Source organism: Aethalodelphis obliquidens, unplaced genomic scaffold, assembly GCF_003676395.1.
Source record: "Aethalodelphis obliquidens isolate GAN/ISIS:26980383/991018 unplaced genomic scaffold, ASM367639v1 scaffold71, whole genome shotgun sequence".
Taxonomy (NCBI): domain Eukaryota; kingdom Metazoa; phylum Chordata; class Mammalia; order Artiodactyla; family Delphinidae; genus Aethalodelphis; species Aethalodelphis obliquidens.
Window position 1 is genome coordinate 3,775,904 of NW_020838015.1, and position 13,885 is coordinate 3,789,788.

Below are 13,885 nucleotides of genomic sequence, written 5' to 3' on the forward strand. Positions count from 1 at the left end.
TTCAGAACTTACTTCGATTTCCTTCCCTCCATTCTGAAGTTCTTCTGTAATCCCACTGTTTCTTCTTTGAGGGTCTTTTTCATCTTCTCTTCCTCTGAATTTTATTCCCTTCATATCTGTCATTTTCCCCCTACTATCCCTCTTCCTTTCTCACTTTCCCCTTTTCCTTCCCAACTAGCCATGACACAGAAATGCAATATACTTAACATTAATTATTGCTTAGTATTTATTGCATTTTGTTTTTTTCTATCCAGATCTTTTATTCCCCACACTTTAAAATAAAAACTAAATAATTTAATGGTACTTACAAATGACCTTGTGTGTGTGCTTGTGACTCAAGACCAAAAAAAATTTTCTCCACTCCTGCTTTAAAATTAAGACATTTCCATTGAGTTCCCTCTTTGGTATGCTACTATCTAGCCAAACTCACATCAATGTCCCTCTAATTAGCATATGCATTATTTCATGTATTAGAATTGATCAGAAGGTTCTAGTTTAAAAATGAAAGGCAGGGGAAAAAAAACCCCAGGCTTTGTTCCTGTACTTATCATTGTCTCCTCGCAACTGGGCTCTAAGCAGAAGGAGCCAGGCTCCTGCAGTTGTGATGTCCAATTTTTCTTACTTTGCAAATGTACACATGGCGGGTCACGGTCACATACTCTTTGCCTGGGCCAGTGCAGTTGAAATTAACTTTCTGTTTAAGTTAGGGGTTCTTAACTTGGTGTTGTGGCCCTTTCCTGGTTCAAATCATGCTTTGGAGGATCTGTGACCCCCCGAAATGGCAGAGATAACAAGTGTGAAAAACTCTAGTTTCTAAAAACTCTAAAGCATGCTACAAAGGTTAAGTCTATTATTATCAAATTTAGTCAAGATTTAGGAACAGCCTATTTGTGCATCTAGGTGTGAACACTGGAATAGTAGGTAAGTTTAAGTTAGGTAATATGGACCTAGCTTATACCTAACAGCACGACTACTCTGGATACTTAGCACTAGGACAGCCACTTCTATCCTTAGCCTGAAGAAAATTCTAAAAAAAAAATTCTTATCTCAAAAAGAAAAAACCTCAATGAATGAGCATTTTTAAATCCGAATACTCAATTATTTAACCCAAATATACATACATATTAGAATTTCTGTGGGGGCAGGGTAGAATTTTTTTCCCCCAAATATAACATATTTAAACTGATCTTTCTCCACCCTCCCAGTCATGACCCTTGGGAGGCTGTGCATGTGAATAGTGTGCAAGCAGACTACAGAACCAAAATCCACCCATATACATTCTAGAGAGTTGCTGACTAAACTTTAATCAAAAAGCTTCATTTCATGAAGCATCATGGTGGCCTATACTTTCAGAGAAACTCATCAATATCTATGTTTGTCTCCATCCCTAAGGATCAGGAATGATGATAACTCTGTGGAAAGAAAAGAGCTGGCCAGCAATCCTCACTTCCTTTGGAAGGAGGTATTTTGGAGGTGGAAGAAAAGAAGGGAGGTGACTCAGCCTACTCTCTTTGGCAACTCTGGGCAAAAAAAGACTACACTTAAAAAAGCTCTTTGCTAAGCTGAAGAAAGCTTATCTCTGGAATTCCCTTTACAGAATGTTCCTGGCTAAGGACTACCTATGATAAACAGAACCCAGGATCTCTGAGGCATGAATGGCTTCCTGGAAGATGTCATGTAAGCTATATAACTCTCCAGGATACACAATGGAGATGTTTCATAATTTAAATGCTCCCCTCTGTGTGTGGAATCTCACAAACCTCACGTAGAGACCTCATCTATTCTGGGCCAGAGGTGCATTTCTGATGCAGGAAGGAATGAAGTAAGGAGCTGCCCTTAAAAGGCCCAGAGCTCTGTTTGCTTCAGCTGAGCCTTTTGATTGCTCGTATCCTTATAACTGTTTAGTAAAGCCTGGTGCTAGGGAAGAATATCTCTCTGATTTGTGAGAGTTTGATTTGATAATCTGATCCTATATGTTAGCCTGCTCCACAACTCACCACCTCTGAAAGAACAGAGGTAATCACTAATTGGGTTGTAAGGACTGAACGCAGTTTTCTTTCATGTCATGCTTTGCTGCTCCTCTTGACGCTCAGCCAGTTGGAGAAAAACAACATTATCAATATGATTACTTGGTGTCTCAGAGTCTTCTTGCAATTGGTCTCACTAGAATAACTAATGCAAGCTGAATTTTCCAACAAAAAATCACAGAATCAGAGAGAAGGAAGGTAGAAGTCACCTGGTTGAACGCTCTAAACCAAAGGAACGATTTACGTGCCCTTGTTACATGGTCATTGGTACTCTGCAGTAGGGGACATACATAATCATACTTTCTGAGGCCACTCCCTTTTGTCATTTTTAGGAAGGGTTTTTAATCAATTGTGCCAAACCACTCTCTATGCAGTGTCACTTACTGATCCCAATACTACTCTTTTCTGGTCCATTCTGGAAAGTTCCTTTCATAAAATCACCATTTTAACAGCAATATAGGTAGATCTTAAAATCAACAGGGTTGATTGATATACAATCATCTTGATATATATAAACATCTAACTTTTCTATAAATCTCAAGATTGGGAGAGAACTCAAGTCATTTCACTGTATGACATCACCTCTACAACACTACTATTCTCCCTATCCTAACATCTAGTCCAGTGGCAGAGACAGGCTCAAAGTTAAGGAAAAGTGATAGGGATTGAGTAGGGAACAGAGTAAAAGTGTTACTGGTTTAACATCAACTCTGACAGCCTATATGCCAGGTACCCCAGTGTTTTTGTGGTTCCAAAAGGAAAACGTCATCTTCCTCCATCAAGCTTCACTATTTTATAAAATCAACATCTAGAATTTTTAGTTTTCCCTATTTGATGCTGCTGTTGAAAGATATCAATATGGGAAAATACAAAACTCAAATTCTTTTTTTTTTTTTTGTGGTACGCGGGCGTCTCACTGCCGTGGCCTCTCCTGTCGCGGAGCACAGGCTCCGGACGCGCAGGCCCAGCGGCCACGGCTCACAGGCCCAGCTGCTCCGCGGCACGCGGGATCCTCCCAGACCGGGGCACGAACCCACAACCCCTGCATCGGCAGGCGGACCCCCAACCACTGCGCCACCAGGGAAGCACCAAACTCAAATTCTTAAAGAAATAAATATGAACAATGATATGCAAAAGTCTGAGAGTTTCATTTAGTAGAAGAAAGTGGTTTACCACTGTGTCATAAGAAAAATCAAGACAGCATTGACTACTTTTGGTATTAAAGAATGCTTTTTAATTCTGAAACACAATACAAAATAAAAATTTTAAACTGTGATAAGAATTCAAAACAAGAGTAAAATGGGATTAAAAAAAAAGAAAACCCTAGAATATGCTTCAGTGAACATGGCACAAAAGAAAAAGGATATTTAGCCTCAGTTCTACCATGAATACATCAGGAGTTAAAAGAAGGAATTAAAGTTAGTATATATAAACTCTCATTTGCTTCTTCTCCCTAGCTCCAGGAGTACAAAACAGCAGCTACCTACAATTGAGTATATTCTTTATCGTGTGTTATAGCTATGGCTGCTCCATCTCCTGAGACTGGGGACCTTGCTTCTCAGTGAGGAGAAGGCAGGGCAAAGAATTTGAAGAAAGTTAAGCCATTCTAAGCTTAAAGTCGCATGAAGTAGTCTCTAAGCTATTTTCAGTCATATCTGTCCATTGTGCCATAATTATAAAAAGAATGATAGGAGGGAGAAAGTTATAATCATTTAATGGTAACTATTTCTCAAATGGTAGAAAGTTTTAATAAATCCTAATGGGTTTGTGGGTTTGAACCCTTCAACATACTATGGTTAGTGACTGAGGAGGGATGCTGTACCCCAGGTATTAAAAAGGCAATTTATTGGAGTGGGTATTTATGATATGGTTGTCACCAAAACAGAAAGTTGTACTGCTTCAAATCTACAAGCAAGTGGCCCAGTGCATGGCTCTTGTGATTTTTCATATTAAATCCTTATTTTGAGTCATTAGTTCTTTACAAGAACTCCTACACTTGGAACAATGGTGGCTACTTGATTGGGAGATCAAACACTGGCCTGAAGCAAATATATTCAGCAGAAAAACTGTGCTTTTATTTCTGTTCCTTCTACTGTTCTATGCTTTTTCTCAGATTAACTGGTCACCTAACAATTTGCTATCACTAGAAGGCAAACTGAAGAACTAATGAGGCACATCTGCTAAAAACCAAAAATCAAACACACAAAAAGACCCAAGTTTAGTTCTACACGGTTCCTGAGCTATCAAATTCCTCCTTGTATAAAAGTCATCAGAAACAGAAAAGACAGCAGTAGTGAAGTTAAACTGTAAATCCATATAAATAGATCAATTCATTGTTCAATATTTTGCATTTCCAGTCACTGTTTGGTTCCACTAATGCACATTAAAAGAGAGATGCTCCTTGTAAGAAAGAGTGGCAGTATGCTCGTCATCAGTTCAAAGAGCAGGCCACTTCATGTGATTTCCTTGTCATTTCCTTCTTTTACTTCTACCTTTACTTCTGGGGAGTTCATACAAATTACATACCTGGCCACAGCTTCACTGTATACAAAACCAGCGTCAGCTCGTTTTACAATTTCAAAACACAGATCCGCTCCATCCATACTGTAGAGAAATGTGAAAAAGAATATAAGGAAAGAGAAAATTTCAGGAAGTAAACATTGAAAGTGAATACATTGTAACTAAGTTTTTAGTTGACTTACAGCTAAAGATTATAATAAATTATTTAAATCTCCTTTCTTTTGATGAAAAATAGACATAAATTATAAAGGACATTATAACCATCTTAACACTGAAAATCTACAGGGGGAAAAAACAGGAAGAACAAGCAAATGGTAGCATCAAATAACATAAAGTGTGGGAAACTGCCTATAAATTTTCTTTAGGTTATCACAACAAAAAGTCTCAGAAAAGGGCAATGTTGGGGGTTGTGGCATATTTTTGAATCAAATTCCAAAATTGTATCTAGTCACATCATGTAATATTTTAAGAATACAACAACGATTCTAAAACATTTAGCTACAGTTATCGCCACTAAAAGGGAATTCAAGCTATATACTGTGAAAGGAAAAAAATAATTAGCTAATCCATGATTTATTTTTGTTTATACTTCCATTACCAAAGTTAACTGCTACAAACATACTCTAACACACTGATGTGCTGGTGACGCAGGGTTACTATCTTGCCTCCAAACTTAAAATGGTTCTCTATCTCTCACCAGATCAGTAAGGTTTCTTGTTGTCTCAGCCATACCTTGCTTCTTCTACCTACCCTGTCTAATGACTTTTCAAGAATAACTCACTCTCTACGCAGATTAGTCTTACACTACTCCCTGAATATACCATTTTGTTTCTTTTTCTGCCACACATTTCTGTATATAATGTTTCTCACACTCAAAACCTACCTTAATTCAAGGTTCCATTCCAATCTCACCTTCCCCAGGAAGGCCTCTCAACGATTACCAGTCACATTAAGGCCTTCTTTTGCTTAAATTCTATAACAACTCTTATATAGCCCATATTATAACATTTAGCACTTACACAGAAACATATTTATGTGTATACATGAAACTTTTGCTAACTTTTGTTAGCTAACATTTTCATAATGCTTTAAGTCTTATAAAGTGTTTTCAAATCCAGTATCTCATTCATTCGTTTATGTAGTAGCTCAGGAACCAAAATACCTGTTGCAGGTTTTATACTGAGGAAACAGACTTCCAGAAGGGAAAGCAAAGGAACTAACTATTCATTACTATTACCTATAATTAATAACTAATCCATTAATAATAATTAATAAACATTACTAACTAATATTACTATTCATCAAGTATCATGGAAAGCATTCCTTGTTATATCTCCCTTCATTCTTACCATCATCCCATGAGGTCAGCATCCTTCTCGTTCTCAAACAAGTTGTCTAAGTGAGTAGACAAGTATGTTACAGGGACAGAATTCAAATCCCTATCTATATTTAATGTTCTTTCCATTATCTACAGCTACACCTACTAGGTGTGCAAGGAACAAATGTACACATTCAAGCTCAACAGTTCAAAAATAGGGTGAAGTCCTAAAGAACAAGTATATTTTATATTTTCAACATACTCCCACCCAAAACCTGGCAGAATACTATGCACACAGTAAATATTTAATGAATAGTTTATTTAAATCTTGGTGTGGTTTTACGTAAATGAAAATACTTTCACATTTTTACAAGGCTTTACAAATTTTACCTAGTTTTCCTTTCACAGCCAACGAACTTTTTCCAACGTCAAATAGGATTTTTCTCCAAAATAATTTTTATGATGGCTCAGTCTACTCTGAAGTATGGCAGTGCCCATTTTGCACAATCAGAAATAAAGCCCGGATGAACACGATCATGTATCTTTGTGAACAACCCTGATCATTTGCTGCAGTATAAGTCCTACCAGCAGAGTTGCTAGGTCAAGGGGCACAGACAATAATACTTTTGATACATACACTACTGGAAATATTTTAACAATTTATACTGCCACTACTGGGTGTGAAAGTGTTCTTTCCTCTACCTTGCCTCTATTAGGATGACTATTCTTTTTAATCTTTGCCAATCAGATAGGAGGAAAAAAAGTCACTCATGATTGCTTTCATTTACATTTCCTTGCCTACTAAAGAGGCTGAATATTTCTCATTTCTTTGTGTTGTGGGGAGAAAAAAAGCACTATTTTTAAAGCTGGCTGCAGTTTAAGCTGGTTGGTTGATCTGTGAAGACTAAAAACACACAGTGAGGGAATTACAGTTTTGTTTAGGCATTTTCCTTTTTAATTGCGAAATGTGAGGATAAGCACTATTCAACTTAGAAGAGAGAAGAGTTAGGCAAAGGAGAGAGCTAAATTGATTGCATCATAAAGCAATAAGAATCCTTAGAGCTAGAGGGAAGGCTTTTTTGGAGGGATCTGGAAGGGGGAAAAAAATCTTAAGGGTAGGAGAAAGTACTAAGGTGGTGAGAGGACAACACTTAAGGAGGGAACCAGTCAGTGGGAAATAACTGGAAATTGCTTACTGCCCTGTTCTACAATCACCAGCATGAATCGACTCATTTTTCATGGACATATCTGAAACACTAGTACTTGAAGTGACAATTTCTACATTTACATATACACACACCAAGGTATTTTTAGGTTTCTACTCTTTTCCACTATTTTTGTATCTAGTCCCATACCATTTTTAATTCTGCAATAGTATATTTTAATATTTGGCAAAATAAGTCTCATTTCATTATTATTCTTTGTAAACATTTTCTTATGAGTTTTTTCTCCCAGCTGAACTTTAAAATCAGTTTCTCAAACGCTAAACATTTTTTATATTTTGGCTGAAATAATATTATATTTATAGATTAACCAGCAGAAATTAACATTTTCTTAATATTCTCATCCTTGAACATGATACACCTCGCCATTTCCTTTCATGTCTCTAAGTTATAGTTTTAAGGTTTTCTTCACATTAGTTCCAAATATTGATTATTGGGTTCCCCCCCAAGGCATTTTATATTTTTAGTTGCTATTATAAATGGGATCTTTTGGCTATTATACATTTTTTTAATACAATGGTTCATAACCAGGGGTACCAAAAAAAAAAAAAAAACCTATGGAACTTCTGAAACATGCCGGCATGCTCTATGAGGGTTTAGTCTGAAAATAAGTCATTACTGTGAAAGTTAATTTTCTATTATTAAAGCTAGTTGATTAGCTAATTGCAACACTAATTGATATTAAAGTAAAAACGGCAATCCATTAATTTTAAATTTTATGAGATACAGAAATAACTAAAAATACTGCTATTCATGCAAATTTTATTCATCACAGAAACTTAAAATATACATATTCATAATGCATACAATCCTAATATAATAACCTTGAACAAAAAGTTCAATGTCTTAATTCTTTGATAAACTTTATCTGATAATATGATTTTAAAAACAATTATGGGACTTCCCTGGTGGCACAGTGGTTAAGAATCCGTCTGCCAATGCAGGGGACAGGGGTTCAAGCCCTGGTCCAGGAAGATCCCACATGCCATGGAGCAACTAAGCCTGTGCGCCACAGCTACTGAGCCCGCGTGCCACAACTACTGAAGCCTGCATGCCTAGAGCCCGTGCTCCACAGCAAGAGAAGCCACCACAATGAGAAGACTGCGCACCACAACGAAGAGCAGCCCTCACTCGCTGCAACTAGAGAAAGCCCGCACACAGCAATGAAGACTCAACACAGCCAAAATAAATAATGAATAAATAAACAAACTTTAAAAAACCAATTATAAGGCTTCTTCTATTGTTTTTCGCTTTGGCTTCCCATCTTAGTGTGTTTCTGGATCTGCCAAGAAGCTTCAAGAAGCATGTTCTGAATTTCCCCAGTTGGTTCCATTCTGAGGGAGTAAATGAGACAGAGAAGAAACCCTGCTAAGGAAGAGTATGGGGAATGCTTCTATACTATACACAGAGAAAAACTATGGGAGGTTTACTCTGAATTGTGAAAAGTGATGGGATTATGAATGATCTTACCTCCCCCACTTCATCTATCTGAATTTTAAAAATTTTGTAATAAACATGCATTACTTATAAAATTTTTAAAAACTTTTCACAAACAAATGCTCCAAACAAACAAAACAGATCACAGGTCTAGAGGCACAAGGTATGGCTGGCTGTATGTTGAAGGGAATCAGAATATGCCACCCCAAATATGCCACTTTAGTACAGGATTATTTTGAACTGAAGGCAATCGAAAATCAGCAGATACAGGAAGAATGCTGTACTCTCCTCCATTCTGCCTAGAAACAGGACATAAATTTCCCTTTGTAAAGGTGACAGAAATTTCCTTTTGTAAAGGTGTTCCCCTCTCATGTACCAGGAAGAAGAAAACTACTCTTACCTGTGTAATAAACCTTACTAAATAACTCTTATTTACCATATATTTTCCGATCACCTTCCCACAATTTACCCCCAACCCCAGATGCCCAAACTCCCCCCTTCCCTTGTCTAGTCTCTTTACTTTCACTGTTAAAATGGTATATAAGCCTCTGGGTCTCTGTGGCTTTCACTTTTTTCTGTGAGCATGTCCCCCACCCCCCATGTGCGAATGAAAATCTTTTCTCCTGCTTATCTGTCATTTGCCAGTTTAATTTGCAGGCCTCAGTCATATAACCAAAAAGTATAGAGGAAAGGTTTTTTTCCCCCTCTACAATGTATTCTGCAAAAGCAGAGAAAGAGGAGGTTTGTAGGAGACTTGTACCTGATTGTACGAAGAAGTGTTTCTCAAATTAACTGTGGTGAAGGACTAGCTTTTTCCCCCCTCAGGTATTTTAACAACTAATACTTTTTACAACATACAAAATCATGTGCTACGATTTCACAGCAATGTCAAATTACTCTAACAGTTTCTAGACGTTTAGTCTCAATTTCTGTTCTTATCTCATTATAGAGGGGTAAATGGCTGGTAGATTGGAATGTGTCTGCAAACTATTCTTTGAGAAACACTGTAAAGGACAGATCAAATCTGGATTTCTCTGACCAGCATTTCCCCTGAAGGTGACAGAAACAACTACAAAGACTGCATGAAATAAAAAAAAAAATTTTAAGCATTAAAGAATCACCAGCATAAAGAGTGAAAAACTACCTAGTGAGAACAGAGAAAGGATTAGAGCTCAAAGAAGTGAGCAAGAGCTGCTTCTGCCCTGGGGATAGGGAGGGGCTCTGGAAAGAAGGCAGCTGTGGAGGCAGGAGGCTTCACTTTTGGGGAGCTCGAGAGAAGTGGAAGGGGGCAGTCAGATGGAGATTTACAGGGTCCAACTTCTTTTGCAGCAGAGTGATCCAAGAGAAGAGACAGAGCTATTCCTTTGGCACACCTCAGAAGAGCCCATCAAAGGCTAAGGCTCTGATAAAATACCTTATACCCCAGGCTGGAATCATAAAGAGCTGTGTTTTGAAAAGTGGGGTATAGAATATATTCTGGTATGTCTTACTGGTATCATAGGAAAACCCCAATGCTTACCATGGAGATAAAAGCTGAATTTAAAAACTTCAGTAAGAAACAAGATATCATCAAAAGTGACACTACAGATTTGAAAAAGTAGCAAGAAGAAATTTCAGAATGGAAAAACATAAAATCAAAATTAAGAATTTGAGCAGATTAGATAGTCAAAGAGAAAATTAGTGAACCAGAAGATAATCAGATTGAAGCAAGGAGAGATAAAACATGGAAAATATAAAAGTGAGGATAAGAAACATAAAAGATTACAGTGAGAAAGTCACCATGTATTTTATTGACGTTTAATTTAAAAAGTGAAAAGAAAATGAAGCAGAAGCAATACTGAAAATACAACGGCTGATAATTACCCAGAAATGATTAAAGATACCAATCCACTGATTTGAAAAGCCCACTAAACATCAAGCAAGATATCTATAGTTAGATACATATCAATGAAAACTGCAGGAAACCAAAGGAAAATAGAAAATCTCACAAACAGTGAAAACAATGGACTCTTAGACTGATAGCCAATTTTTAGTAGCAACAGTGGAAGCCAGAATACAGTGGAAAGGTATCTTAAATCGAAATAACTGCCAATCTAAACTTCTCTTCTGCTGGAGGAACCAAGATGGCAGAGTAGAAGGATGTGCTCTCACTCCCTCTTGTGAGAACACAAGAATCACAACTAGCTGCTGGACAATCATTGACAGGAAGACACTGGAACTCACCAAAAAAGATACCCCACATCCAAAGACAAAGGAGAAGCCACAATGAGACGGTAGGAGGGGTGCAATCACAATAAACTCAAATCCCATAACTGCTGGGTGGGTGACTCACAGACTGGAGAACACTTATACCACAGAAGTCCACCCACTGGAGTGAAGGTTCTCAGCCCCATGTCAGGCTTCCCAACCTGGGGGTCCAGCAAAGGGAGGAAGAATTCCTAGAGAATCAGACTTTGAAGCCTAGTGGGATTTGATTGCAGGATTTCGACAGGACTCAGGGAAACAGAGACTCCACTCTTGGAGGGTACATACAAAGTAGTGTGCACATCGGGACCCAGGGGAAGGAGCACTGACCCCAGGGGAGACTGAACCAGACCTACCTGCTAGTGTTGGAGGGTCTCCTGCAGAGGTGAGGGGTGGCTGTGGCTCACCTTGGGGACAAGGACACTGGAAGCAGAAGTTCTGGGAAGTACTCCTTGGCGTGAGCCCTCCCAGAGTCTGTCATTAGCCCCACCAAAGAGCCCAGGTAGGCTCCACTGTTGGGTTGCCTCAGGCCAAACAATCAATAGGGAGGGAACCTAGCCCCACCCATCAGCAGTCAAGCGGACTGAAGTTTTACTGAGCTCTGCCCACGAGAGCAACAGTCAGCTCTACCCACCACGAGTCCCTCCCATCAGGAAACTTGCACAAGACTCTTAGATAGCCTCATCCACCAGAGAAAAGACAGCAGAAGCAAGAATAACTACAATCCTGCAGCCTGTGGAACGAAAACCACATTCACAGAAAGACAGACAAGATGAAAAGGCAGAGGGCTATGTACCAGATGAAGGAACAAGATAAAACCCCAGAAAAACAACTAAATGAAGTGGAGAGAGGCAACCTTCCAGAAAAAGAATTCAGAATAATGATAGTGAAGAAAAACAATGGAGGCAAAGATCAAGAAGATGCAAGAAATGTTTAACAAAGACCTAGAAGAATTAAAGAACAAACAAACAGAGATGAACAATACAATAACTGAAATGAAAACTACAGTAGAAAGAATCAATAGCAGAATAACTGAGGCATAAGAACGGATAAGTGACCTGGAAGACAGAATGGTGGAATTCACTGCTGCGGAACAGAATAAAGAAGAAAGAATGAAAAGAAATGAAGACAGCCTAAGAAACCTCTGGGACAACATTAAACACAACAACATTCGCATTATAGGGGTCCCAGAAGGAGACGAGAGAGAAAAAGGACCAGAGAAAATATCTGAAGAGATTATAGTCAAAAACTTCCCTAACATGGGAAAGGAACTAGTCACCCAAGTCCAGGAAGCACAGCAAGTCCCATACAGGAAAAAGCTAAGGAGAAACATGCCAAGACACCTAGTAATCAAATTGGCAAAAATTAAAGATAAAGAAAAATTACTGAAAGCAGCAAGGGAAAAATGACAAATAACATACAAGGGAACTCCCATAAGGTTAACAGCTGATTTCGCAGGAGAAACTCTACAAGCCAGAAGGGAGTGGCATGATAAAGTGACGAAAGGGAAGAACCTACAACCAAGATTACTCTCCCCAGCAAGGATCTCATTCAGATTCGATGGAGAAATCAAAAGCTTTACAGACAAGCAAAAGCTAACAGAATTCAGCACCACCAAACCAGCTCTACAACAAATGCTAAAGGAACTTCTCTAAGTGGGAAACACAAGAGAAGTAAAGGACCTACAAAAACAAACCCAAAACAATTAAGAAAATGGTCACAGGAACGTACATATCGATAATTACCTTAAACATGAATGGATTAAATGCTCCAACCAAAAGACACAGGCTTGCTGAATGGATACAAAAACAAGACCCAACTATATGCCGTCTACAAGAGACCCACTTCAGACCTAGGGACACATACAGACTGAAAGTGAGGGGATGGAAAAAGATATTCCATGCAATGAATATCTTTTTCCAACACTTTCAGTCTGTATGTGCAAATGAAAATCAAAAGAAAGCTGGAGTAGCAATACTCATATCTGATAAAATAGACTTTAAAATAAAGAATGTTACAAGAGACAAGGAAGGACACTACATAATGATCAAGGGATCAATCCAAGAAGAAGATATAACAATTAAAAATATATATGCACCCAACATAGGAGCACCTCAATATATAAGGCAACTGCTAACAGCTATAAAAGAGGAAATAGACAGTAACACAATAACAGTGGGAGACTTTAACACCTCACGTACACCAATGGACAGATCATCCAAACAGAAAATTAATAAGGAAACACAAGCTTTAAATGACACAATAGACCAGACAGATTTAATTGATATTTATAGGACATTCCATCCAAAAACAGCAGAATACAATTTCTTCCCAAGTGCGCATGGAACATTCTCCAGGATAGACCACATCTTGGGTCACAAATCAAGCCTCAGTAAATTTAGGAAAAGTGACATCATATCAAGCATCTTTTCTGACCACAACGCTATGAGAATAGAAATGAATTACAGGGGAAAAAAACGTAAAAAACACAAACACATGGAGGCTAAACAATACGTTACTAAATAACCATGAGATCACTGAAGAAATCAAAGAGGAAATCAAAAAATACCTAGAGACAAATGACAATGAAAACACGATGATCCAAAACCTATGGGATGCAGCAAAAGCAGTTCTAAGAGGGAAGTTTATAGCTATACAAGCCTATCTCAAGAAACAAGAAAAATCTCAAATAAACAATCTAACCTTACACCTAAAGGAACTAGAGAAAGAAAAACAAACAAAATGCAACGTGAGCAAAAGGAAAGAAATCATAAAGATCAGAGCAGAAATAAATGAAATAGAAACAAAGAAAACAAGAGCAAAGATCAATAAAACTAAAAGGTGGTTCTTTGAGAAGATAAACAAAATAGATAAACCATTAGCCAGACACATCATGAAAAAGAGTGAGAGGACTCAAATCAAAAAAATTAGAAATGAAAAAGGAGAAGTTACAACAGACACTGCAGAAATACGAAGCATCTTAAGAGACTACTACAAGCAACTCTATGCCAATAAAATGGACAACCTGGAAGAAATGGACAAAGTCTTAGAAAGGTATAGCCTTCCAAACTGAACGAGGAAGAGACAGAAAACATGAACAGGCCAATCACAAGCAA

General features: G+C 37.9%; 1 protein-coding gene across 13 annotated transcripts in view; it reads right to left on the bottom strand.

The window, feature by feature from the left end:
• Positions 1-13,885, bottom strand: part of CASK (calcium/calmodulin dependent serine protein kinase) — a 388,474-nt gene that overhangs the window by 184,781 nt on the left and 189,808 nt on the right. For all 13 annotated transcript variants that reach the window (XM_027091498.1, XM_027091492.1, XM_027091494.1 and 10 more), the window contains exon 4: positions 4,554-4,631. In XM_027091498.1, coding sequence (XP_026947299.1) covers positions 4,554-4,631 — 78 coding nt within the window. The remainder of the gene's footprint in view (positions 1-4,553; positions 4,632-13,885) is intronic.